The 25535-nt window shown below is 40.1% G+C and overlaps 1 protein-coding gene across 7 annotated transcripts in view; it reads right to left on the bottom strand.

Moving 5' to 3' along the window:
• USP34 (ubiquitin specific peptidase 34) overlaps window positions 1–25535 on the bottom strand; it is a 119027-nt gene that overhangs the window by 8250 nt on the left and 85242 nt on the right. For 4 of the 7 annotated variants that reach the window (XM_036379628.2, XM_036379632.2, XM_036379630.2 and 1 more), the window contains exons 43-71: window positions 25364–25527; window positions 24292–24357; window positions 22496–22642; window positions 22347–22403; window positions 22174–22251; window positions 21420–21514; window positions 20307–20479; window positions 19566–19719; window positions 18730–18808; window positions 17714–17767; window positions 17518–17613; window positions 16532–16596; window positions 16360–16435; window positions 16215–16262; window positions 15728–15859; window positions 14514–14594; window positions 13327–13412; window positions 11942–12110; window positions 11781–11855; window positions 11097–11248; window positions 10640–10688; window positions 10443–10547; window positions 10281–10325; window positions 9217–9321; window positions 7176–7323; window positions 5578–6212; window positions 3319–3476; window positions 2438–2516; window positions 47–173 (exon numbers count right to left, since the gene is read on the bottom strand). In XM_036379628.2, the coding sequence (XP_036235521.1) occupies window positions 47–173; window positions 2438–2516; window positions 3319–3476; window positions 5578–6212; window positions 7176–7323; window positions 9217–9321; window positions 10281–10325; window positions 10443–10547; window positions 10640–10688; window positions 11097–11248; window positions 11781–11855; window positions 11942–12110; window positions 13327–13412; window positions 14514–14594; window positions 15728–15859; window positions 16215–16262; window positions 16360–16435; window positions 16532–16596; window positions 17518–17613; window positions 17714–17767; window positions 18730–18808; window positions 19566–19719; window positions 20307–20479; window positions 21420–21514; window positions 22174–22251; window positions 22347–22403; window positions 22496–22642; window positions 24292–24357; window positions 25364–25527 (3498 nt within the window). Of the gene's footprint in view, window positions 1–46; window positions 174–2437; window positions 2517–3318; window positions 3477–5577; window positions 6213–7175; window positions 7324–9216; window positions 9322–10280; window positions 10326–10442; window positions 10548–10639; window positions 10689–11096; window positions 11249–11780; window positions 11856–11941; window positions 12111–13326; window positions 13413–14513; window positions 14595–15727; window positions 15860–16214; window positions 16263–16359; window positions 16436–16531; window positions 16597–17517; window positions 17614–17713; window positions 17768–18729; window positions 18809–19565; window positions 19720–20306; window positions 20480–21419; window positions 21515–22173; window positions 22252–22346; window positions 22404–22495; window positions 22643–24291; window positions 24358–25363; window positions 25528–25535 lie in introns of those variants that run through there. The other 3 variants (XM_036379634.2, XM_036379631.2, XM_036379635.2) reach the window with 2 other exon arrangements.

Below are 25535 nucleotides of genomic sequence, written 5' to 3'. Positions count from 1 at the left end.
AATTTAGAGACAAGAGACATAATCCTTTCAAGAGTTATAACCAAACCTTTTCTCTGCAGATAGGGCCGTGTGGATTTCAGAACCGAGAGGAAAATGGACAGAAGCTCCACCAGGTCTCCAGTCACGTGGCAAGCTGTGGCCTCGTGGTACATCATGTGCAACGTGTTAAAGGACTGGGAAGAAGGAAAAAAAAATGCCAAAATTTTATGTTGCCAAACTAAGGTACTTGTCAGAATTCCTCTTTTTATCCTGCAGATAGATTTACATTTATTTTATGCTCAAACAAGGTATTTTATACTCAAAAAATATAAGGTGTTGGATATAATCACAAAGTTCTTCATTTGTTTTCCAAGTAAAGGTTTGTGTAACCAGCTCAAAATAATTACCAAGCTTTCACACCTTTATCTACAACCCAGTGAACAAAATGGCATTTGAGACACAGCATCTTTATATCCCTGTAATCCCTGACTGCCTTAGCCAGCAGACAAAGTGATACAAGAGGTGCACAAAGACAGATATATGAATCTGGGGGAAAAAAGGTAGGATTAAGATGGATGCCAGTCATTTTTCAAAATGCTGCTGAAGGATATATGGTTGTACATCAGATAAATTACTTCTCCTTTTATACCTTGTGGGCATCTGTGATTTATAGAAATATTGGGAAGGCAAAGCAACTCATTTCCGAGCTGCAAAAATCCCAGCACGGGATGTAAGAGCAGATATTTAATCTGCTGAGTGTTTGAAAGATAAAGGAACAGCAGCCTCAGCCCCGAGAATGCAAACCCTTGCCAGGCCCTTTTTACATTACAGTGAAGGCAAAAGACAACACAGCCACCCTTGAGTGGAAAACTTTCCTGGATGTGACAACTCCTTCATGCAGGCTTTGTCTCCAGGTAAAACACTTCCAGCCAACAAGGGACAATAAAAGGCCTGCTGCTAACCTCAAGCTGGAAAGTAGCATCAATTTAATTTCATTTCTAGCAGTGCTTTACACAGGATAAATTCATTTTATATTACACACTCTTCACAAACTTAATTACCCATTGTTAGTATGGATGAGGGCTAACTAAGCTGAACCAAATCCTTTTTGTACATATCTATGTCTGTACCTTGATCTACTTACATTTCATGCATGGATAACCTTACAGCCCAGTTCCTGAACTTTTACACCCAGTTAACTGGATGGAGATATTTTCACAACAAAAAGGAACAGATATGCTGGAGTAATTCACTACAATTAATTAATTAATCTATAGCCTTATATTTATAACAAGCTCCTGAAAACTCAATTTTCCAATAGCACTGCACTGTCTCTGTAATTCCAGCTCTTCCTACTACACTTTTCCCCAGAAAATGCAGACCAGTGACACAAAAAGAGTTACAAGAATTTTTTATAGAAACTTTCTAAAAATGGGACTGGAATCAACCCGAAAGCATCATCCAGTCCAGCCACATGGCTAAAGGCAGACTAAAATATCTGACAGATGTTTGCTCCAAGTCCTTCTGACAACTTCCAGTTGTGCTGGCTGCCCCCTCCTGCAGCAAAAATCCCATTCCAAAATCCCATTTTCTGCAAGGCCACAATTACCTCTGAGCCACTTGTCTGGCACCACGGATTTTCCCAGTTTAGGATCTCCCCTGAACACAGCACCCTACAGGTGCCAAGAATGAATCTTGGTTTTATGCTTTCTCCAACACATGCAGATTTTAACTCTTGTTCTCAAAGGGATCCTGCCCCTGGAGCTCTGCCAGTGCTTTCCATGAACACAGGTTCTCATCCACCACCTCAACCATGGGGTGCTGAATGGAGTCCAGGATGTTCCACCCATCAGGACATGTGGATGTGCAGAGTGAAACTGCAGGGAGCAGGGCCCTGACATCCCAACTGCATCCATGTCAGAGGTGCATAATTTCATTTTTTCCCATTCAGTTTTGAAATAATTCTGGTCTGGTCTCATGGGCCAAAAATCCATTTACAACAATTAGATGTGCTCCAGAAATGCATTTTAGGTTTAGTTCCATCAGAGAGAAATCGAGTTTTTGTGTTTCAGGCCACTCCTTGCAAACAAAGGCACAACAGGTAGGAAAGAAAAGGAGAACTGCCTCAAAGGAGGGTCAGAAATATCAACCACAACTGCAGCTGAGCACCCTTTAAGTTACTTCTGCTTTTTAACCTGTTGTCTTAACACTTTTTAAGTACTAACAACTGTGTGACTGCCTCAGCCACTCATTCCCAATTACCTGTAATAAAAGAAATTACAGCAAAAAAGCATCAATTTATTCCTCTCAGCATAATCTGCTGGTGGTTTTTCCTCTGTCCTGAGAAGCAGACAAATAATTTCCTCATCTTTTTAGTACTAAAAAGAAATCTTATTAAAGCTGACAGGGGAAGCACCAGGGTGAGATGTTTGCTATAATTAAATAACAAAGTAATTACCTCAGTCATCAGAATCAATCCTCTATTGAACACAACGAGAAGTCTGTCTTCATCAGATTCTAATAATATTCTGAAGGCACTAGGAAAAAAAACCAAACATTGAGAACACTGAAAATCTCATCCCAAGCTTAAAATTGCTATACTCATGCTGTTATTTTGGAAAATAATCACAAAAGAACAAAGAAGCCCCAAAAGAACATAATTCTTCTCATCATTATTCCCCTCCTTTTTAATTTAAAAATGCCTCTGCCATCAATCTCCTTTATGTTATGGAAAGTAATTTAAATATAACCTTTACAGAAATATTTCCCATACAACCCCTGCAAAAATATGGAAAATGATGTTCTTGGAAAGACAGAAGTTTATGCTTCTTAAATGACACATTTAAATAGACTCAGTCAAGCATCTGTTTGGCCTTTTAAATGTCTGAAAACATTGTTATCAGAATGTTTTATGCTTGCAGCAGAACAGAAAGCATTATGCTAAGGAATGGTTTCTATCACCATAAAGATGATTTGGGACAAGGTGGCTGTGCCAGGTGAGTGCAGGCGCCCCTCCAGGAACCACAGCCTGTCCTTTGCAGCAGGCTTTCAGTGCCCCAACAGCTCCATGGAAAACCCCAGCCCTGACCTACATGCACAGCAATTTATAGCTCTGCTGAGAATGCCCAAGCAGCACTTTCAGCTGCACCTCCTCAGAGCAGAAATGAAACACTCTTTGAAGACACAATACAATAAAAGTGTCCCACAGGCACCATTCCTACATCACATTTCTGCTCCAAAGTAACAACTGCCAGCAGCAGCAGCTGGAACCACAGCTCTGCTCCTGGGGAGGCTGGGGATGGAATTCCAGCTGGGCTGTGGATGAGCACAGGGCTGTACCTTATGAGAGTTGTCCAACAAGAGCGTCCGTCCAAGCAGCGCAGGTAACAGCTGATGGTGGTTTTCTTAAATTGCTTTATGTCCTCTATCTCCTCCTCTCTCATGTCTGGCCTCTGAGCTACAAACAGCTGCATGAGGTTAAACAGCTCTTCTACTGCCTAAAACACACAGAAATCCTTGGTTAGAGTCAGCTCTCTCACTATGGTACGGTTCAGACTTTCTGTCAAAGTTATAAAATGGGATATCCCGATGCTGCCTAAGAGCACAGCTCACTGTTGCACCTATGTGCACATAATGTACACGTGTCACATTCATATGTACAAAGCAATCTGAAATCCCCATCCCTGGGACCAAACATTCAGAAAGCTGCTTGTGCCAAACCCCGCTGCAGCCCCATAGGCCTGGCAAACCCCACACACAGTGGGGTACCTCAGGTCCCTTGCCAGACAAACAGACTCCTGAGGGGAGATGCCAACGAGGAGAGCAATGGGACTGTCACATGTAGAATCTCCCTGTGAGCTGATCTAGGCAGAAGTTCAGATGGAAGATTCCCTGCATCCTCCTCCTCCTCTTCACAGTGATGGGAAGCTTTGTATCCTTTGTGTCCCTGCAGAGCCCAAAGGATCCCAGAGCAACATTCGCAGTGTAATCATGCACACCCAGGCCTGCTGTCTCTCCAGTCTCTCCAGTCTCTCCAGTCCTGTTGTTTGAGCATCACACACAGAGTGTTTCACCCAGCACCTGCTCTCTGCTGCTGTCCCCGTGTGTCACTGACAGCACAACTCCCAGCTCCTGAAAACTCAATTTTCCAATAGCACTGCACTGTCTCTGTAATTCCAGCTCCTTCTACTACACTTTTCCCCAGAAAATGCAAACCAGTGACATAAAAAGAGTTACAAGAATTTTTTATAGAAACTTTATAAAAATGGGACTGGAATCAACCCTGAAAGCATCATCCAGTCCAGCCACATGGCTAAAGGCAGACTAAAATATCCTTGACAGATGTTTGCTCCAGGTCCTTCTGACAACTTCCAGTTGTGCTGGCTGCCCCCTCCTGCAGCAAAAATCCCATTCCAAAATCCCATTTTCTGCAAGGCCACAATTACCTCTGAGCCACTTGTCTGGCACCATGGATTTTCCCAGTTTAGGATCTCCCCTGAACACAGCACCCTACAGGTGCCAAGAATGAATCTTGGTTTTATGCTGCCAAAGGTACCTGGCTGCTCCCAAGGGGAGCACCAGGCTGTCCTCCCCTGGAATGCTACAGGCCAAGTCTTGGCCCTGTTCAGAAGCAAAGAAGAAACTGGGAATTCCTCCATCTTTGTTACAATGCAACCTCCTTCCTAGAGACCATCATCAAAGCTTACTCCTTGTTTCTTATGACTAGGCTGGAACACTGAACAGTGGAAACACCCAGAAAACAACAACTGCTCTGCAGTGCTACACAGCAAGGAGAACCCAAACCAACCCCCCCTGAAGTCCATCTAATGGATCTAAAGACAGGAATTATTTCCACCAGGAAACCCAGAGGGAACACTTTCACCACTGGGCATGTTAAGCTACAAGAGACACCAGATAAGAGGGTGTCAGGATCTTTAGCTTGTCAGAGTGACCCTGACAGAAGTTAGAAAGTCTCTTTTCCCAGCCCAGCACTTGAAGAAGGAGCCAGAGCTCTTCAGTTCTCATTCTCAAGGTTGTTTATTGTTCCTTATCTATAAAACAGTTTTCTCCTGCCCTGCTGAGGTCTGTCCAGCAGGACAGTCAGAGGCACTCTGCCTGCCCCGGGGCTGGGTTATGTCTTTATACTAAAAACTACCTGTACAATGTTTGCAATTACTCTCCAATACCCATCACCCATGTTAGACAGTGAGCTTCTACTCTAAACCAATCTGCAAGTGCCAACATCACAGCAGAAGATGGAGGCCAAGAAGAAGAAGAAGGAGAAAGGCTGGACACACCCAGATCCCTCCATCGTGCCCCCTGAACCCCCATACCAGAAACCCTAAAATCTACTTTTCCACCCTGTGATAACTTCACTATAGTTCTACCTAAACTGTTGTGGCTTGCTGATCTTCATGTGAGGCTGGTAATTTGCTCCACAGGGTCACAATCAAACCCACAGGTGTTCTGGGCTCTGTGCCAGAACTGTCTCTGAGCCCCTGGCAGGGGTCCCGGCCCTCCTGGACAGCCAGAGGGATGTCCTGGGCTCCCACAAGAGGGGACAGGGGAACGAGGGACTGGCACACGGTGGTCACTTACCCCTGGGTACTGGCTGGCGTGCGGGGTGAGGTTCTTGAAGGCCCACTGGATGTTCTGGTGGGAGGCCAGCTGGCGGGTGAAGGCGGGCGACTGCTCGCAGCAGAGGCGCAGGATGCCGTAGTAGGCGGGCAGCATGCCGCGGTTGAAGAGCACCACGTCCTGGTCGTCGTGGTCGGCCAGGATGTAGTTGAAGGCGATGTTCTTGGTCACCACGGGGTTCTGCACGATCAGGCGCACGTTCTCGGGACAGTCCACGCACACGTTGTACCAGAAGGACAGCAGGGCCTGCTTGTTGTGGTTGGTGGCGATGGCCGGCTCCGAGAGCTTGGGCTGGAAGAGGTTCCACAAGTCCATGAAGTACGTGGAGAACATGAGCTTCTCGGTTTTGGAGATCAAGCAGTAGGTCATGAAACTGAAGTAGGGCACCAGCTTGGTGGTGCCGTGCACGGCGGCGTCCACGTAGAGCTTGGCCCGTGAGAGCAGGCCCAGGAGCACGTTGTAGACCTGGTGCAGGACTACAGTGGTGTCGGGGCTGAGGGGCAGGTCCCGCGTGGGGATGTGCAAGGAGCGCGTCGAGCGGAACATCTGACGGAAGGAATTGCTCGGAATAAGCGACACCAAGAGATAGGCTGCAGCTTCAAATAAAAACAGATTTGTTACACCTTTGACAGTGACATACCTGCTTAACAGCCATGCAAACAGCAATTCAACTGCACCCCCTGCTCCATTTACACATTTCAAAGCGTTTTACAGAGCTGGTGTTACTGTATTCACACTAGGAAAAAACCCAAGCGGGTAACAGTAGCACAAAGCACCTTAAAAGTGGTGCTGGGATGTGCCACCTACACCCCTGGCTGCTGCCTGGCTCTCCCTGTGCTAACACAATGCATCCCAGCACAGAACGTGACCCCAGATCCCATCACACAATGCATCCCAGAGGTTTTCCATGAGTGAAGCTGTCCATGGCTCAACCAAGAGGCCATCACCTCCTCAGAGATGTTTACAACTGGAGCTTGGTGCAAAGCTGTACCTCCAGTTTTCTCATCTCCCTCAGCCACAGAAACGTGTTAAACGTCAGCGGCCTGTACTGTGCAGCCTCCTTTGTTAAAAAAATGGACACAGGGGAAGGCTGAAAATGTTCTCTGGCAATGTGACAGTGTGATTCCCAGCAGGACAAACCAGAGAACCAGGATACCCTGGAATCTGGGAGAAAGCATAGACAGCTTCTCCTTGATCCACAAGTTCAAAGGACTCAGCTGGAGATTCCTGTGGAAGAACAACATGTACTCCTCCCACCTATTGTACAGCCACGTGATGGACAGAATGGAAAACCTCTGGAATTACCCCTTTTCCTTCTTTAGCTTTTCCTGGACCTTGCAGATTAACCTCTTAGAATAAAGAACCTACCAATGTATCATTCAAAGGAAAACAGTTTTTTCATCAAAACTGTAACACCTCTGCATGAGACACCACAATTATCCCGAGATTTTAAAACCCAGCAATTCTAAAAGAAACTAGAAAAGGAAGAAAAGACAAACACAGGAGCATGCAACTCACTGCAAGAGGTGACAAATTTTCTCCAATTAAAATCCACTTACAAGTTCTCACTCGAGGGTAGTTGTGTGCCAGGAGGAAACGCTCGACCCAGTTCTCCATGTTCTGCAGGACCCAGCTGTGAGCCAGCTTGTTGCGAGGGGTTTGCACAGCCAGCCAGTCCAGGCACTGCGAGGGGTTGTACTCAATCACCTGCAGCAGAGGGGGGATCAAAAGGAGTACATTCATCTTCCTACTATGCACTGATTGTATTAGACACCCCTAAAATCACCCTCAACGCTTCTTTTTAAAATCACTTAGGGCTATCAAAGCTCCTGCAAGACTGAGCTGCTCTGCACACAAAGAAAACCTTATTAAATTTCACTGGTTTGTGCTTCTGAACCTTGTTCAGAGTTTTCTAAGCCCAGAAAATTACTCTGCTTATTCTTTCTGCATATTATGAGATATTTAGGAGTTGAAATACTAAGCACCAAGATGCAACAACCTTGTCTTTACAGGCAAGTGTTTTTTAAAAATATCTAACACAAAGCCTTAACACTGAATCAGTATATATATAAGTTACATGAAAAGAAAATAAATGCTATGCAAAGATGATCGCACAGCTTCATGCTGAGGGTAACTACTGCCTTTTTACTGAATATACAATTTCAAGGAATAAATCCATCCAGTTCTTTCCAAAGGCAATGAATGCTGTTGTGCAAACCTTGAGAGAATAAGGAGAAAACAAAGCTTCCTGAGCTTTTCTGGCTCTGTGTAGCTGGAAATCTGTTGACATGAGGCCAATAAATGTCATTTGTTCTTTTATTTAGTTTTTAAAAACTACTTTCTTTCTACCTCAAGGCCCAGGTGCCCAGACAAGAAGAAGTTTTACTCTAAGGAACCAGAGTTAGTAATTGGGTTGCTGAAGCTGTTCCCAGTTCCCCTACTCCACCTGAAGAACATGAGCAGCTGACACGACCATAATTCTCCTTATAAAATTTTCATCTCGTTTTAAAAATAAACACCTTAAGAACAATCTCCTCCCTTTATTTAGAAATGACAAATTGCTCTGTCAGGTTTCCTGGGTAATGGCTGGAGGGAATGTCCAAGAAAGATACAATCATTCCTCAGTGTCTGCAGAGCTCAATCACTTTTAATGACTTCCAGAAGCTGGAGAGGCTGTGAAAGTGGAACCTACGCCCCAAGTCTGTGCATTCACTGCTGGCTCTCACATCCCTGCCTGCACTATCTATATCCCTGGACCTGTGTCACCAGCTGGGTGTCACTGTGCCCCTTGAGATGTGCTGTGTGAACTCATCCATCACATCACTTGTGATCCTACAGCCTCTCCCGACCACAGGAAACCCTTTGGCACAGCAAATCCATGTCCCTCCCAGAGTGCTCCAGCCCCATTTTTAAAGGGAATTAAAGAGAATGAGCTGGTGCTCAGCAGCCTCCAGGCTGGCCATGCTGTTCTCAGCCAGGAATGAAGACACTGAACTGTACCAGGAGCTCAGAGAGCAGCAGGTGAACAGAAACCTTTAATGGCTCATCTGTGACTCAGATAAAGGAATTCATCCCTGTGCCCATTTGGTTCAAAAGTCTCTCTCTCATTTGGAAACACAAGCCAGGTTGGTCCTGCACACAGCAATTATCCAGCAGACTCAGTCTGGCACTATTTTATGCATTAAAAGTGTTAATGGACATTTCACAGAGAACCAAAAATATCAGATGAATATTCAAGCAATCTGTACATAAAAGGTCAGAAAAAGCCACAACCAAATGATGGGTGTTGAAACATTTTACAGGCCTTGCAAAAGGATAACAGAAAACAATGTGGAATTTGTCTAGAAAAAGCATTCTAGGCCCTTATTATGAATCAATTAATTTCTCAATAAACTAAAATTTGAACTTAAACAGGAAGAGCCATTAAGTTACAATAGAACTTTTTAATGTCTATTGGCTGTTGCTGTTTATTCAGAAGAGGAATGAAAATTAAAAAATCATGGACTGATGAAGGAAGGATGACAACAAAAAGCAAAAGAGACATAAAAGAACCAACAAGAGAAAGAAAATTTAGCTTCTGTTCTATTTTACATATTGTACCTCCCATATCCTCTGCAGAATGTAAGAAGCAAAAGGTGGCATTCCTGGAGGTCCACCAGCAAATTCCATGAGCATGGTGAGCAATTTGAAAAAAGGATTGGCTGCCTGTAATGCAGAAAGGGGGAAAAATATTCAATTTCATCTATTTAATTTCATCCACCTTTTTTTTTAAGAGTATTTTAAAAAAAATCTCAGTGTCTGTCTACGAACTTCAGACATGAACATTTATAATACTTTAATCCCTTACTATTTAATCTGTACATAATCCATATATAGCTATAAATTAAGCCTCTGGTTACAGTCAGTGCAAAGCAACAGGATCATATGAGACAGGATCAGTCTAGGAGAAGTTACAGGAAATATACATATATGTATTTATTTATAGGAAATAGAGACATTATTCTGGAAAAAGGAAAGCATCAAGCCCTTCATTGCTGAAGAATTCACCCATTTATCATGGTTTCTATCACTAGCTCGGATAAGTTATCATTTTAATGTATTTACATAACATGGAATACGGATCCTGGGAAGTTTATCCAAAAGCATCTCATTTTGAGGTTTTACACTGCCAAGACTCATCCAGCTTTTAACAACGTTTCAACAAAGTGGTTACAAGTATAATTATACATTTTGCATCTGGAATCCATTTGGAACTCTCAGTATTTCTGTTATTACCAGAGCAGGAATTTACTCTGAATGAGAAATGTGTTTGCCAGCACAGAACTGCAAAACAGTGCCCCAAATCTTGAAGAGTCTGATAATAAGTAATTATCTCCAGTTATTCTTGCACACAATACTTTAATGTTACCAACTTTTTAAAAGAAATTCCTATGGGTGGAGAATCTAGAAATGTTACTTGATTTGAATAAAACTTTCATCCCAAGTGGCACAGCAAATTTCTGTTTTACAAAATTCCACAAACAGTGCAGTTAGACTTCATTCAATGGCACAAAAACTTCCATCTTCCATGCAAGATTTTTGATGAGCAAAGGATTATTTCTGTGATGTAAAGCAGGAAAATATGACCACAGATTATTTACTGGACAGGTGGTGTGTTTACATACCTCAGGAGTCAGCTTTGCTATAGATGTGAACAGCATGGACACAATCTTGAACAGAAAACACACAAAACTCATTAGACTTGTGTTTATTCAGTTAAAATAACACCAATTACCCCATGAGACTGCTCAGAGGAGGTCTCAAAGAGCAGCTCCAGAGCTACTCACGTGCTCTGCCAGGCGATTGTTGTAGCGGCACAGACTGAAAATGAGGTTGCAGGTTTGCCTGATGTTGATCCCATCACGGATATGTTGGAATAAAAAAGGGAAACCCTGCAAGAAACAAGCAGATCCAGCTCACTGCCCACAGCTACACAGCACAGAGGGCTTGGCAGGCTAGAGCAGCCATTTTTAACTTGATTTACCTTTCCTCCTGTCAGTGCTGTCATGTCGTTTTGTGACAAGGTCAAATGCCTAAAACACAAAAGAAAATTATCATTTTATTTCAGCCATTATTATGGTTAGGGAGACACTCAGGACTAAGAGTTAGCTCATACCCTTCAGTATCACAATATACAAGAGACAATAAAGATGTTGATGCAAACTGAACAATAAAAAAAAAGCTGTACTTGACTGAGATAACAAAAGAAAACCAAATGTGGCCAATTGCATGTGTTCAAGTATTTAACCCAGGTCTTTCATTTGGGTGTGGGACAATGACAGTCTCTTTTTAAGTTATTAAAAATATCATGGGCTCATACACAAGCTTATTTATGCTGCTAAAAAAGCCCACAACAAAACCCTCAGACAAACCCACAATATCTCTGACTCCCTTCTGAACTGTAAATTCCAAAGTGATTTTGTTTTTTCAGAAGCTCTTGCCTTTCTGAGCGAGACTGTTCCACCAGAAGAGCAATCAGGGCAATCATCTTTTCAAGGGCAGCAGGCCTGTATTTCTCTTCTGCTAAAGAAAGGATATCTTCCTCTTCCTCCTCTTCCTCCCCTTCTTCCTCAGAAAGCACTTCCACCTGGGGCTAAGGAAAAACCAGAGAACCTCAGTGTGGACATTCTGTGCCTTCACTTCAAAGGCCTTTGCATTACCCTGCCCTTTATAGCAAACAACTCCATCAACTTGCATGAACCAAAGCAGGTAAGTACCTAATCAACTGACCCTCACATTGAAACATGCACTTTGCACAAGCAAAATTGTATTTACAAATGCAAGAGGTAGGCTGGCTGAAGATATGGTCTATTCCACAAAAAGAGCAGGTAAATTTAAGAACCTAAGCTGTACAACAGGAGTAAGTAATCACCTGTTAATAGCATTACCATTAGTATCAAGTTAAGGGCAACTTTAATTGCTTTTACTCAGTGCCTATTTCTATACTAAATAATAATAGTCAACATATTTTTTTAACTATTCTATTCACTTAAACATTGAAAACAATTGTGGAAGTGAAGCAATTTTAATGTAACAGCTGAAAGATGCTTCAATACACAGCAGTAATGATGAGGGATGTAAAAGAGGCAAGATTAGCTCTCGTTATATAAAATACTCCAACTTACATTCTCAGGCCCTTTGGTTCCCATGTAGAAGTGGACCATTGTGGATATGGCTTGCAGAGAGAGCAAGAACTGGCTCTGAAAAACGCAGGGATGATGGGATTATTTGAAAATCCATTTGTGCAGAGCCAGCAGCACCTGCCCAAAGCCAGGGCTGCACCCACCTCCTCCTCTCCCATTTTGGCAAACTCGTAGAGGAAGGCGAAGTACTCGGTGAGGTGCTTGCTGTGGGGCTTGACGCCGTGCTCCATGATGGACAGCAGCGTCTTCACGAAGCGCGTCACGCACGAGCGGCTGCCCATGTCCTCCACGGGCCCGTCCATGTCATCAGAGCTGCAGCAACGACAGCCAGCGTGCCCATGGCACACACAGCACACGGCACAGAGCCACCCTGAGCCAGTGCCAACAGAGCATTCACCGCGATTCCTGCTCTCAGACCCCTCACTGCCCTTGGCCACAGCCTGGGTGACAAACAGCCCAACCCGAGGGAGCGTCAGGCACTTGAAATGCTGAAGAGTTGATCCAATTGGTGCTGTGAATCAAGATGCTGCTCAGGAAAAGAACTCTCAGAGCAACAGTACTGGGGATCTCCTACTTAAAATCATCCTCTTGATTTGCTTGAATTTACTGGGAATGCAATTGTAGCTATGGAACCAAGGCAGGGCACCCTCCTGAACACAACAGCACCATCCACCTTCAGCCTCAGACACTCTCAGCATTAACCCTGCAGCACATATGGTCATTTTCCAGCTCAAAATCCCACCTCTAAAATGGAAAGTACAGATCTGCTTTTCACTAGATTCATACAGCTACTTAATGAGAGTTTCAGCCTCAGACATCTGCTCAGGGTTGGACCTTGTCACTGAACAAAGCCAAGTCACAGACACAAGTAAGGCTTCCAAAGCAAATTCAATTCTGCTTTTTGCCATGAAAATTGTACCTTCACGTCCTGAATTTTGATATGGCAGCATAGTTATTACTAACTCTGCCATTTTCGCTCTGGGGAAAATTTATTGGCACAATCACAACTTTAACACAAGAGGTGAAAGAAAAACCACTTTTTTCTTCTCATCATGTATCAAAAAGAGTTTAAGTATCTTGTAATTGGAGATAAAGTGACAGTTTTCTTGATGATAAGCAGAGCAAAGGAGAATCCAAGAGGGCCCTTCCTCCTTTTTGACAAAACCTGCAATTTAGTTATAGGATTAAACTCTGATCTCCAAACTCTCTTACAGGATGTACAAATAAAAACTTCCACCTTTGTGCCTCCAGATCCAATTCATAGAAGGATTCTCAAGTCTGAGCACTGAGATTTACACTTGCACTGTCCAAGTGATAGGAAAAACAAAGACCATAAGGGAGCAAATGTTTCAAACCATGTGACACTGCCCTTTGCAACCTTACTGGTATTTTTAAATAAATCCGAGCAGTTTGGGCAGAATAAAGAAGAACAATTAGCATTATTCCAGCTTTCCATGACTGCTTTGAGTGACTGATCAATAAAAGCAGCTGCAGCAATGACCAGAAGGTGGCAGGGGGTTTATTTTACCAGTCTTCCATTCCTGGCTGCAGATACAGGTGAGCATGCACTGGCCTCAGCCTCTGGATCACGTGGATACACAAGCGCTGGAACATCTGCAAGCAGAGAAGGGAATGAGCTGCACACCCTCAGTCCTCCACAAAAAGGACAATGTGTCACTCCTAAGCAAAGAATATTCTGTCTCCAAGTCCTACTGCCAGCTCCTCACAGGTTCAAAGTTTGAAAGACAAAGCTGAGATTGAATTTTAACAGTACAGCCAAACCTGGTTTTTATGAACAGATCTCATGGAGGAACCCTAAACCCAGCCTTTAATATTGGTGTGCACTCAAACATGACTCTGCTTTTTTCCTTCTACCTCTACTGCCTAAAACATTTTGATATTTTTGGCAAGATGCTTTTTAATTTTGCTGCTGGCTCATAGAATTCATGTGAAAATTTGAAGGAAATTCCTTCCAGTAATTTTTATTTGCAAAGCATTCATGAGAAGACTTTGCCTACCTTGCACAGAGTTTTCCCATGAAATATATTCTTTTACCGATGCATTGCATCCAAAAACTCTGTGTGGGTCTGCATGGAAATGTCACTTTAATAGCCAGAAATCCAATTGAAGAATTCAGGTGACATAGAGTAACTGTTAAAGTTTATACCTGAACAACTTGCAAAGAAAGAACACTTGTAAGTGACATTATTAACAGCTGGATTTGTGAAAGTCCAAATGCTACTAATATAGGGGGTTTTTTAAAGTATTCCCAGAAAAGGGTATTAACAAAGTTTTGTGGTATAATACTGTAAAATTACCTCTACCCACAAAAATTTACTACACAAGTGTCAAACTGGAGCTTTGAGGAGTACTGAATGTAAACAGCTTGATTTCTTTTTTTTTTGTTTTCTGACAGCAGAGCTTGATGAACTACTGTTGAATTAATTCAGAAAAAAACCATTTTTCTAATGTGAAGCGTTCAGATTTGTAGAGATCAAGAGGGAGTGGCAGAAACCTTAAATTGCATCTACTGTGCTTTAGTGCTGCTGCCTGTACAGCTGTGCTGGGGTTGTTTCAAACAGTACCACTCCCATGGCCAAACACCTCCAGCCAATGCAGGTATTCACTGAAACGGGCAGAATCAGCCACCAGACCAGGCTGTTTCTGCTCACAGCTCAAGCAGTCACCTGACTTGGAAAGGAACTTTTTTCTTACCTGCCTCACAATCTGATTGGGACACTTTATTAGAATCTGCATTGGCCACCAATCATCATCAGCCATACGATCCAAAAACCACTGCAGAAGATACATACTGTGTTAGTTTTGTTCCACACTTGCTCTAGTCCAATCTTCTCTTTTGCATGATATTAAAGTCTGAAGAGAAATCGATGTTACTATTATTAAGGAATAGGCAAGTTTTAATCCAAGGGAAATCTAAAATGTCTTCTGTGCATGAAGGAATAAAGAAATAAAGATCAATGGCAGTAAACAGCAATATGAATTTATATCTGGTATCTTCTTATCCCTGTGCTCTGCATGCCATTAGAAAATTACCTGGAAGAACACACTTATCCTGCAAAGTGATGTCAACAGCATAAAAACTATGCTTACAAAAAAGTATAACCTGAAGAAACTTTCACAAGAGTGATAGGATTAAACAGAGCTTCCCAAGTTAGATCTCTTTTGCATTTTAACATGTGGAAAAGCCTCACGGCCTCCAGAGACCCAAAAAGTATAAAACTAACAGAGAATGACTCATTCCAAGTCAGACTCAGCAAATAACACAGCTCAGTCTTCTCACTCCCAGAATTTTGTTTGAGTCACAAGGAAAGACAGTTTAAAATGAAGAGTCAACGTTCTTACTTTTAATTGTACTTGAGTATTCTTTACTACATTAAATGTCTTCACTCAAACATCTCAGGACTACACCCCACTGAGACAAATGTACACCCAAATACTGAATGTCACATAATTTATCCAATTTGAATCAATTTATAAAAGCATCATGGATTTAACTCCTTTGTACTGAATACAGTCTAAGGCAGGACACAGTCTGTGCTAGGCTCCTTGTACATTTAAATTATCACAGAAACACTCAAAACTTTTCTTCAATATCTCAAAATTGCTTTCAACAAGACCACAGCAAATTCTTTGTCCTTCCATGTCTCTTGTGTGAGTTAATTTAAGCAGGTCTTCACTACACAAGTCACTACGTCAAAATTAATCAAATAAAGAGTTTGTGACACTGGCTCTCTCTTATTCCAGTGACAAAATTATTTTGGCTTGTGGTCTCAAGAGAGGTTTCTGCAAATAAAAGTTAAGTCATTCCCCAGGATCTGCAATAATCAGAGAGGATGAATTTCATCTCACAGAGCACAAATATACCAAATACAGCAGTTCATAGTCCAAAATATTCCAGGGATACGAACCTCCAGGAAAGTTAAACAATATATAGAAAGTTGGTTTGTACTTTGCTGAGTTCCTAAGTCACTTACTTCACAAGCTGCCTGACTGTTATTAAACTGTTTTGTTAACAGTTCAATCCACTGAAGCATTGTAGGCTGTAAAAAGAAATACAGGAAAAACTGTAACTTCAAATAGTGAATTTCAGCATAATCTTTACACATTTCTAAATGGTTCAGTAAAGCACCAAATCTTAAGAATTATAAACAATAACCATTTTATGAATTAATAATACATTGCACCTACAGATAATACCAGTCCATACACTTTTACATACACATTATATTCCATTGTGCTCACTATAAATGAGTAAATGACACTTTAAACATTAATTTTGCATCATATATAGTAATTTTACAGCTCAAAGTCCCACTTTTAAAATGGAAAGTACAGATCTGCTTTTCACTAGATTCATGCAGCTACTTAATGAGAATTTACAAGTAAATGGAATACCTTTTCCTTTGAATGAATAAATGTCTCTAGTACAAAGGAAGTGCTTAACTGGAAAAAAAAATGGAACCATTAATTTAGAATGCATGAATTAAACTGTCAACAAGGAAACAGTTAAGAGAGGATGAGATTCTTTGGAAATTCTTACCTTTGCTGTCATCAGAGAAACCGCTTTTGGATCTGGTAGTGTACTTGGGATGCTACTACACAACTGCCACATAAACCTAGAGTCAGTAATTTTATTTGTTAATTAAAATAAACAATGATAATCTGCAAGAAGAAAAGAAGCATTAATATTACATTTTAAAAGAAAAACTTACCCAAAATATGTATGTTCAAAAATGTTCTTGTCTTGAAGGAACTGCATATTATCATGCCATATCCACTGAAGAAAAAATGCTACCATCAGACACAAGAAAGCAGTTTACTTCACTACTTAAGCATGATTTTAAAAATATTTAAATGATTCCAAGGCTAAAAGCCACAAAATTTTTCAGTACACAAAAAATCTTTGTGAGAGCACTTTCTTTAGTTGAAAGAATTGGCTCAAAGTGTTTTATTCATACTACAGTGAGCATTGGTCGTGCCTGCCATGGGACTGCAGAACAGAGCTTCAAACCTTCTCCTCTTTCTGTGGCCTCACTTTTACAACTTAATTCTTCAGAGTTTTGGGCTAAAATTTTGAGAAGAAGAAGTTTAAAAAGAAGCACAGCTGAAGTCTAACCCAAAGCTTGATGAGCTCTGAGAACTTCTGATAAATTCCTATAGAGTAAGATTTGAATCTCCATTATTAAACCAGAACAGGATTTCTGCATGTCCCCTGTTCCTCTCTCTAAAGTGATGGTCTTGATCACATCAATTCATAGTGATTTTCACAGCAATACAGTTTAAACATTTAACTCTGATAAAAATCTATTCATATTTTTAAGACCAAGAAGGATAAAAGCATGATCTGATTTGCTGGCTAGGAATGGAGAGACATTTCCAATGAAGAACCTAAAATGTGGCAGATGCTGAAGCAACACTTCTGGCCAGAGGGAGCAGGGACATGAAATTTTCCAAGTGGCAAAAAGGGATTTATCCCATATACAGGACAGAATAAGAAAACATCCAAAATTCACATAAAATGTAAATCCTAATTCCCTTCCTATCCCATGAGCATCTCCTAAGGAAGACACCAAAATGAAAGGACTGCCACCTTAGTGCTTGAAATTATTTTTGCTTTCCTATGTTTATTCAGATTTCTGATGTGTTTAGGGCCTCCTAGAGTGTTTTAAAATTGGTGTTAAAACAAATCAACTTGTACCTCCAGCAATTCTGATGAAACATCAAATTTGTAGTCTTTGCCATTTTCCTCCTCTGGCTCCATCCGTTTATAAAACAGCATGTAAGCACTGTGTGTCTTGGAGAAAAAAACATCTGTATCATTTTTGCTTTGAGAGAGAAATCATGAAATCAGAAATAGAATCATACAGCAAAGCAAGGGTTTGGAAGAGAAATACCTTTTCAAAGGAGAAGTCCATAAACTTATCAGTAACAGAATCATAAGTTTTTGTCTGTCAAGAAGAAAGCAAAACCATTAATTGCAAGTTTTTAATGCTTTAGTTTCTAACAGTTTGTGATAGTTCACTTGCACATTTATTTCATTATATTTATGAGGGTTGCTGACAATTTGGTTCTTGCTCAAAGCAATCGTGTTTCTTTTTTTCTTCTCTGGCCTATTCTGAATTTTCAAAGCTACTGTGCAATATTCTGCCTCCATCCCAAGCAATTTCCTGGCTCATCCATCTCACTGACACCTCTTCTTTAGAGGCATCTAAAGGTATTTTATCATGTGCCAAACAAAGGAATTTTTTGGTTTTATTTCAGCATATTGTCTTTCCCAGACAAGAGAAGTTGTCTTATGCCCAGAACTGTTTTAGTAAGATACTGTGTTATCCATAATGTGCTTTGTATCCTGTACACAGCTGTAAATAATGATCAATTCAGGCACAACCTTTGAACATTTCAGTATTGTTTGTATTAATAATGTGTAAAAATATTCCAACTGATGTCACAGGCAGTCATAACACAAGGCATAATACAAGTTATAATACATAGACAAAGATCAAAATGCCCCTTTTTTTCCTAGAATACACCTAAGCTTGAAGTAATTATTTTTTCATCAATGGTCTGAGCTAAGCAGCCACCCCAAGCGAGGATTCCTAAATTAGCTTTCTTATACCTGGTATAATAAATGGTATGATAATGGTATGATAAAAAACTGATTCCTAAATCAGCTTCAGACTCCTCTTTTTTTTTTTTTTGGCTGAATAAATGGTATAATAAAAACCAGATTTAGTACAGAAATACCTCTTCTTTGGAGAGACACTTCACTAATTAACTTTGCTTCATTAGAAATACCTGCACTGTACTTCTGACAGCTTCCTTTAAAGGCTCATACAAAGAGCTGGGCTGTAAGAGGTTGTACCAGACACTGGGAGAGTTGAACATGACAAAAATTCAGGTGCCAACTTACAGTCATTTCTCCACCAAAGCATTCAGAAGCAAGCTGGGCAGAGTCGAAGGGTTTAACTTCAGCATCATTGAAAAGGTACCTGCAAGGCAGGAAGAGGCTTTCAAAGATCTGCTGCTCATCTCCAGGGGCAAATAAAGCCTCGTGAGCACTTGCAAGGATTCCTCAGATTGAAATATTCCTATTCACTTCTCATGTCTTGTTTAGATCCCAGCAAATGAAAACCTGGTCCCAAAGTGGCTTCCTTCCAATAACACCAAACAAGGAGGCACTGCTGGGATCCCCTGGAGCAGGGATTAGGTCAGGAGCTGCTTCTGCCCCAGAAATGCTCTGGAGAACAGGGAGAGAGGAAACCTTGTCTCCCATGCCGGGGCTCCAGTGAGAAATGGAGATACCACATCCAAACACAGCAGGCAGAGTGTTCCCTGCTTTCTTCTGTCTCCCTCCTCCCTTCCCATGCCCATGTCCCTCCCCTTCCCCAAATTCTCCAGCCAGAAATGTAGCTGGATCCTCAGCCAAGGCACCAAGCAGATTTCAGGAAGGACAATCTAGGAAATCTTCTGTGCTGCAATAATTCCAATCTAGTCCCATCAGGAAGCAATTCCTTGCTGTGCTGAGGCCAGCACAGCATTCCCTGCCACCCCTGTGTTTGAGGGACCACAAAACCCTCCTGGCTCCTGATCTGCAGGCCAATAAATCAATATCCTTACAACTATCAAATTCCAACATCCTGTGCTTTCCAGAGGAGCCTACAGGATGCATCCCCTGTATAACTGCACCCAACAAAGCCAACAAGCTTTAGTTATTAAAAACATGGAAACAGAAATGGCACAGCTCACCACTTGTTGTTTTTGTAAGCATGAGGATTGACAATGTCCCTGATAAAACTGTAGTAATGGCCCCCATCTGCTGTTCCTGTGTGAACTGTCACACCAATCAGGTCATACTCATAACTCTCAGTTTCCTTCAGATATCCACCATCTTCCTTAAAACCTGAAAGAATTCAACACCATATTTAATCAGTTATTTCCTGTCTTGGGTTTGAAAGATGTGTTTGCTAAGGAAGGCAGGAGCCTCCCCTGAAATGGAAAATGTAACCCCCTCCCTCCAAATTGCTATAAATTTTAAATTAAGAGGGCTCTCAGGCAAGAGATATGGGAGCAGGAATAACAGTTCTTTACTAGGGAAGAAAATAAAAAGATAAAAAAAACAATGTGGTAAACTAAAACACCACCATCTTCCTTAAAACCTGAAAGAATTCAATACCATATTCAATCAGTTATTTCCTAACACCCAAACTTCAACATTAGCAACAAACTGGATGCAATTATTTGCAATTCCTCTCTTACTTTATGAAGAAAATATAAGATTAATTCAAATTAAAAAATATTTGAAACCAAAAATTGGCCATTTTTCTTATGTGAAATACAGTGTGTGACTTTGGGAATATAGGCTGATTGAAGTTCTGTTTGATTTTACTTGCTTCTGTTCTGTATACAGGCAGTGAACACACAAATAAATACAGAGTGTGTAACACAGACAGAGAGCCAAAGCTTGCTGAATCCATTTCATGAGCAAACCTTCTTTCCTGTCGTTCTTTCCCATGAGGAAATCCTCAGTGTAGGGTGTCATATCCAAACGTAAAGGGAATGAAAAGTGGGTGTTGACTTTCTCCTTCATCATGGTCACCATATTAAACGTGTATCTCATGGTGTTGAAGCTTAAGATACGAGGTAGTTTCTTAAAACATGCCCTGGAGGATCACAAACAAACATGAGTTACAAAAGCTTAGGAGGGTGAATTGGATTTCCACAGAGATTTGAAGCATTTATTTCAAGTGTAACATAGGAGATCTGTTGCTAAGACATAAATATAAAATTCAGTGCCCCAGAGCAGGGCAGACTGAGTGGCAGCAGGAAGGTCAAATTTAGCCCATTGAACAATTCTGTTTATGCTGTCATTGTACCTTGGAAGAAACAGCAAATTCACTCATATGGCAGGAACCAGCTTTCCAAAATAGTATCATAAAATAAGCCATGAATGAATTCAACAATGCAAATCCCCTCACTGCAGGGAGTTACCATCTTCCAAAAGACAGAGGCAGAACATTTCCTGCATAAAATCTCATAACATTTGCAATCATGGTTTTCAAGTAAGTTACTCTCTCACCCATGTCACTTAAAACAACCAGGTTTTCCAACTCTAACAAAGGAATTTCTTAGCTGCAATACTAAGACAACATAAAATTTTAATTTACTTTCTCTTTATAAGCAGACTTTGCAAAACATGGAAACATTTTTAAAACTACAAATTTTAATTAAGAAATTCAAGGTGACATGAAACCTAAACAATTATCCTGTATAATGAGTAACCAACCAACCTCTGAAAGTATTTAGTATTTTAAACCCAGGACTAATGTTCCCAAAGGTACCAATTAATGGGGTTTTTTAATTAAAAAAGGTCATGAACATTTTCCTGTGTCTTTTGCTAAGATACTTTGGATTCTCGGCTTTGGAAATTTGATTTCCTTTTAATTTCTGGTTTGCACAGGGATCCTTACAGGCCTAACATGATATAAAGTGAATGAAAGAGCAGAGTCCTGTTCCATCTGAGGGATTACTGTTACTCCCAGTGGAATTCCAGGGATTTACTAAAAAGAACCATTAGGAATATTTCTTTCTCTCTGGCCACACCTTTTCTCAGCCCGCACTTTCTTCCCACAGTGAGAACACGTGTACATGTTGTCACCCTCCAAGGTGTCCTTAATAGTTACTTCATCAAGAGATTCCTACATGGAAAAAAAAGGAGGTTATCTTGGATATTTACACCCCGTGCCTGCTTTCCAAACCCCTCCCTTTCAATCTCTGAGTTTAATTAGCATTTCCATAAGTTACAAAAAGAAAGCCCCAAAATTTTTTACAGAAGAGCACACACCTGAACTAAGAGAAGAGCTTGACAGGAAAAACAGTTTCTAACCCATATACAGAATTAAGGAACCTACTTAAAAATGGTACTCAATATTCCAAGCTGTCTCCAAGAATTCAAATCCGTTAAAATTCAAATTTCATTGTGGGAATAATGGTTGTTTAAAAAGCTTGAAAATGCAGAATTATGCTGGTGTAGGCTTTAAATTCATTTCATTAACAGTAGTACTTGTAAATGTTAAATCTTTTGACATTTACAGTTCTCATATAAAATGACCACATCATGTTTAAAACAAGTAAATAGAGATTATTGACTGTAAACCAGCAGCCAATGACTCTTGCTGGCTCCAGCTGATGGAACACAGCAGTGAAAAGCTGAAACGAAATTACCTCATAATATTAACCTCAAAACAGCCCAAAAGTGGAGTGCAGACAAAAAGCATTGCCATCTTCAAGTGTGTGCCAGTGTTTTGTGCCCTTTGCAGCTGAGATCTGAGACTGATCTCAGGCTGGCATTACTCACATAAATATTCTTCATGTCTGCCACCTGGCACCTCACTGTGTAGAACTCCTCAGCTGTCTGACTCACATGCTCACAGTCCTGAACAAAGGCAAGAGAAAAGCAATGAGATCACTTTTTTTGACAAGTTAGGAGATATTGTCTTTAAAAGATCAGCTCAGAGAAGGAGCACTTACCAAAGAAACGACATTGTTTGTGATAACACCTCCAAACAAACTTTTCACTGTGTTTTTCTGTGAAAGAAAGAATAAATTAATTCTGTCAAGGAAATTTGAGCAAATCCCTAAGTTCTCAAGCTCCCTTTTGTTCCCTCTTAATAACTCACCAGTTCTGGAGACATTTCCTCTATTTTTGTTATTAGGTCAGTGAAGAACTCAGTCATGTCCTTCTGCTCTCCAGTGTTCAAGGGCTGCTTATCCATGGTGTAGGTTTTACAGAAAGGCCTTGGGTTGTAGGCCTTACATTCACTTTCCTTTGGATAAAAAATACCAAACAAAACCAAATCAACCCAAATATTTTCCTTTTCAAGTTACACAGATGTACCACACACACCTATATATGTGTATCTGTTTTAAAAAAGACATCTTTTACATACAATTTTACAATCTTCTGCATACAACATTTCCTAAATGTTTCAACGTTTCTGCTGAAATGCAAAGCAGTTTTTAGCTAATTGATAACCATTATCATGATACCAGTGAGTAAAATATCACTACTAAAAAAGTATTAAAATATTTAGGAAAACTCCATTAAATGAATCATTAAAATAAAATATCCTGGCTGAAGATGTGACATGAGCACCTTCTGCATATCTGTTCAGACACAAAATAAAATGTGAGAACATCAGCTTGTATTTATGTATTTCTGGACATTGCTGACTTAAATCTTGCCAAGTGCTCAATTCTCATTCAGACTCCTCTATGTTTTCATCCAGTTTGCAACAGGATGTGTTTAGCCAGAGCAAAGAATGTGCAGTCCAAAGCAATTCTTTAGAATCCATCCCCATTGCACTGCCTTGCACACTGGGAATGCAGGACTCACTCACTCTGTTCTCTTTTAAGGATGCACAGCAAGGCAGCACCTCCTCTAAATACTGCCTTTTCTAGAAAAATAAAATATTGCCTTTTCTAGAAAAAAAAATATTGCCTTTTCTAGGAAAAAAAAAAAAAACACACAAATATTGCATTCTCTAGAAAAAAAAAATCAAATATTGCCTTCTCTAGAAAAAAATCAAATATTGCCTTCTCTAGAAAAAAATCAAATATTGCCTTCTCTAGAAAAAAATCAAATATTGCCTTCTCTATAAAAAATAAAATATTGCCTTTTCTAGAAAAATCAAATATTGCCTTTTCTAGAAAAAATAAAATATTGCCTTTTCTAGAAAATAAAATATTGCCTTTTCTAGGAAAAAAATAAAATATTGCCTTTTCTAGAAAAATAAAATATTGCCTTTTCTAGAAAAATAAAATATTGCCTTTTCTAGAAAAAAATTAAAATATTGCCTTTTCTAGAAAAAAAATACTGCCTTTTATAGAAAAATAAAATATTGCCTTTTTTTAGGAAAAATAAAATATTGCCTTTTTTAGAAAAAATCAAATATTGCCTTTTTTAGAAAAAATCAAATATTGCCTTTTTTAGAAAAAAGGCTTTCTCCAAGATTTAAATGGTAAGTCTTGCTAGGACTTTCTGTTCCTATGTTATTTTCTGCTTAAGCAACACCTAATTTAATAATTTCTATGATTCATGGGAGGCATTACAAGTCAAGATTCTTTTCCCCACTTGTTTTCAAAGTGGTTGTGAATTTCTAACACAAAACCAGTGTCAAGACACTCAACTCTCCTCAGGTTTTTTTCATTATTTCAGAATTGTTTCAGTGTTTTAACAGCAGTGAACACCTGGAAACTGCTTTAATTTTGTTTGGTCCTGGAATCTCAGAATTTTGCTGTATTTCAATGGATTAATCTTTAAATATTGGAGCAAGGAAAATGCAAATAATAAAAGTAATGAATTTTCTTTGATCACCACCTCCCCAACACCTCTGTAATTAATGGATTCACCTGAGCTATGTACAAAGAACCTCTAAAATAGGACAATTTCTAAAATACCCTCTTTCACACCCACCATTAGGTATGTAAACATCTTCTGGAGTTCCAGCAGAGTGGTCTTGTGTTTCATATCTTCTGAATACTGTCAGAAATTAATAAAAGAAGACTTGATCTTATTATTTCCAAAAACATACATTAAATAGATGTAACAGCCAAATAAAAACCCAATTACTTTATTATGGACCATTAAGAAAAATGATTGTGTACAGGAACACACAGTCTATTATTTTCTATTTAGAATTTTTATACTTATTTTACACTTTCTTTTGGCATGTCAACATTAAACCTGAGAATAAAATAACTCTACTTGCTAAAAATTTATTGCAGGTAGGAGCTTTTGGGGAAGTATTACAAAGTATTAGTGGTTTTGGAATATTTTTTTTAATTCACAGATGTTGTGAGGGCTCTGAGCAGCCTTCCCACAATGCATTTCCTGTACAGACCAGTAATAAATATGGAATTTTAAATAAAATGTTAATTGCACTCCCTCGTTTAGTTTTTTATTTGCATTTATAAATGGCAAATCCAGAAGTTACATGACAAGTACCAGCAATAAACACTAACAGAAAATGATGAGGTCACTGCCAGTTAGGGTGTTTCACACACTCCATGTGCCCTGCTGATGTCAGGGACCACAATGATATTTTCTCTCTCACAATAAAGAGATAGAAGTGATAATATTGAACTTCTGGAAGTTAACCAAAGAATGATCATTTACAGGACCTGCTGCACTTCTGGCAGCACGATATAACATGCTCTGGGACTTCATAAACATTGATTAAAAAAACATTTCTTAACAAAATGACAAATCAGCAGTTAAGAAACAACAGATATTCCCATAAACCCAAACCAAGCTACATGAAAGCAACAGAAATATGACTTTTACAACATTTGATTTCACTGCCACCTTAAGAACCTACCACATTAAATATTTCAGAAAAAACTCACTGAAAAGACACGAGCAAAAGCATCCAACTACACAAAAAGCAATATTCTCTACCTAGATGCAAGTCTCAGAAGTCAATCTGTACTTTTTCAGTATTTGCAGGGATTCTGAATGTGAATTTCTGCCCAAGCCCCCCACTCACCTTTGCAGTGAAAATTGCTTGCCTGGCCTCTGGGATCATGTAGAGCTGCTGGATAGTGGAGGCCAAGTAACACGTGGCTCCAAGGTTGGTTAAGCCCACAAACCTGCACTCGGCACGAACGTCATCGTGGGGCCAGTAATCCCACTTGTAAGGGGCATGGGAGGCTGTGAAA

Source organism: Molothrus ater, chromosome 3 (genome assembly GCF_012460135.2).
Source record: "Molothrus ater isolate BHLD 08-10-18 breed brown headed cowbird chromosome 3, BPBGC_Mater_1.1, whole genome shotgun sequence".
NCBI classification, from domain to species: Eukaryota; Metazoa; Chordata; class Aves; order Passeriformes; family Icteridae; genus Molothrus; species Molothrus ater.
The sequence above is the reverse complement of the archived record's forward strand: the minus strand, read 5'-3'. Positions and strand labels throughout refer to the sequence as shown.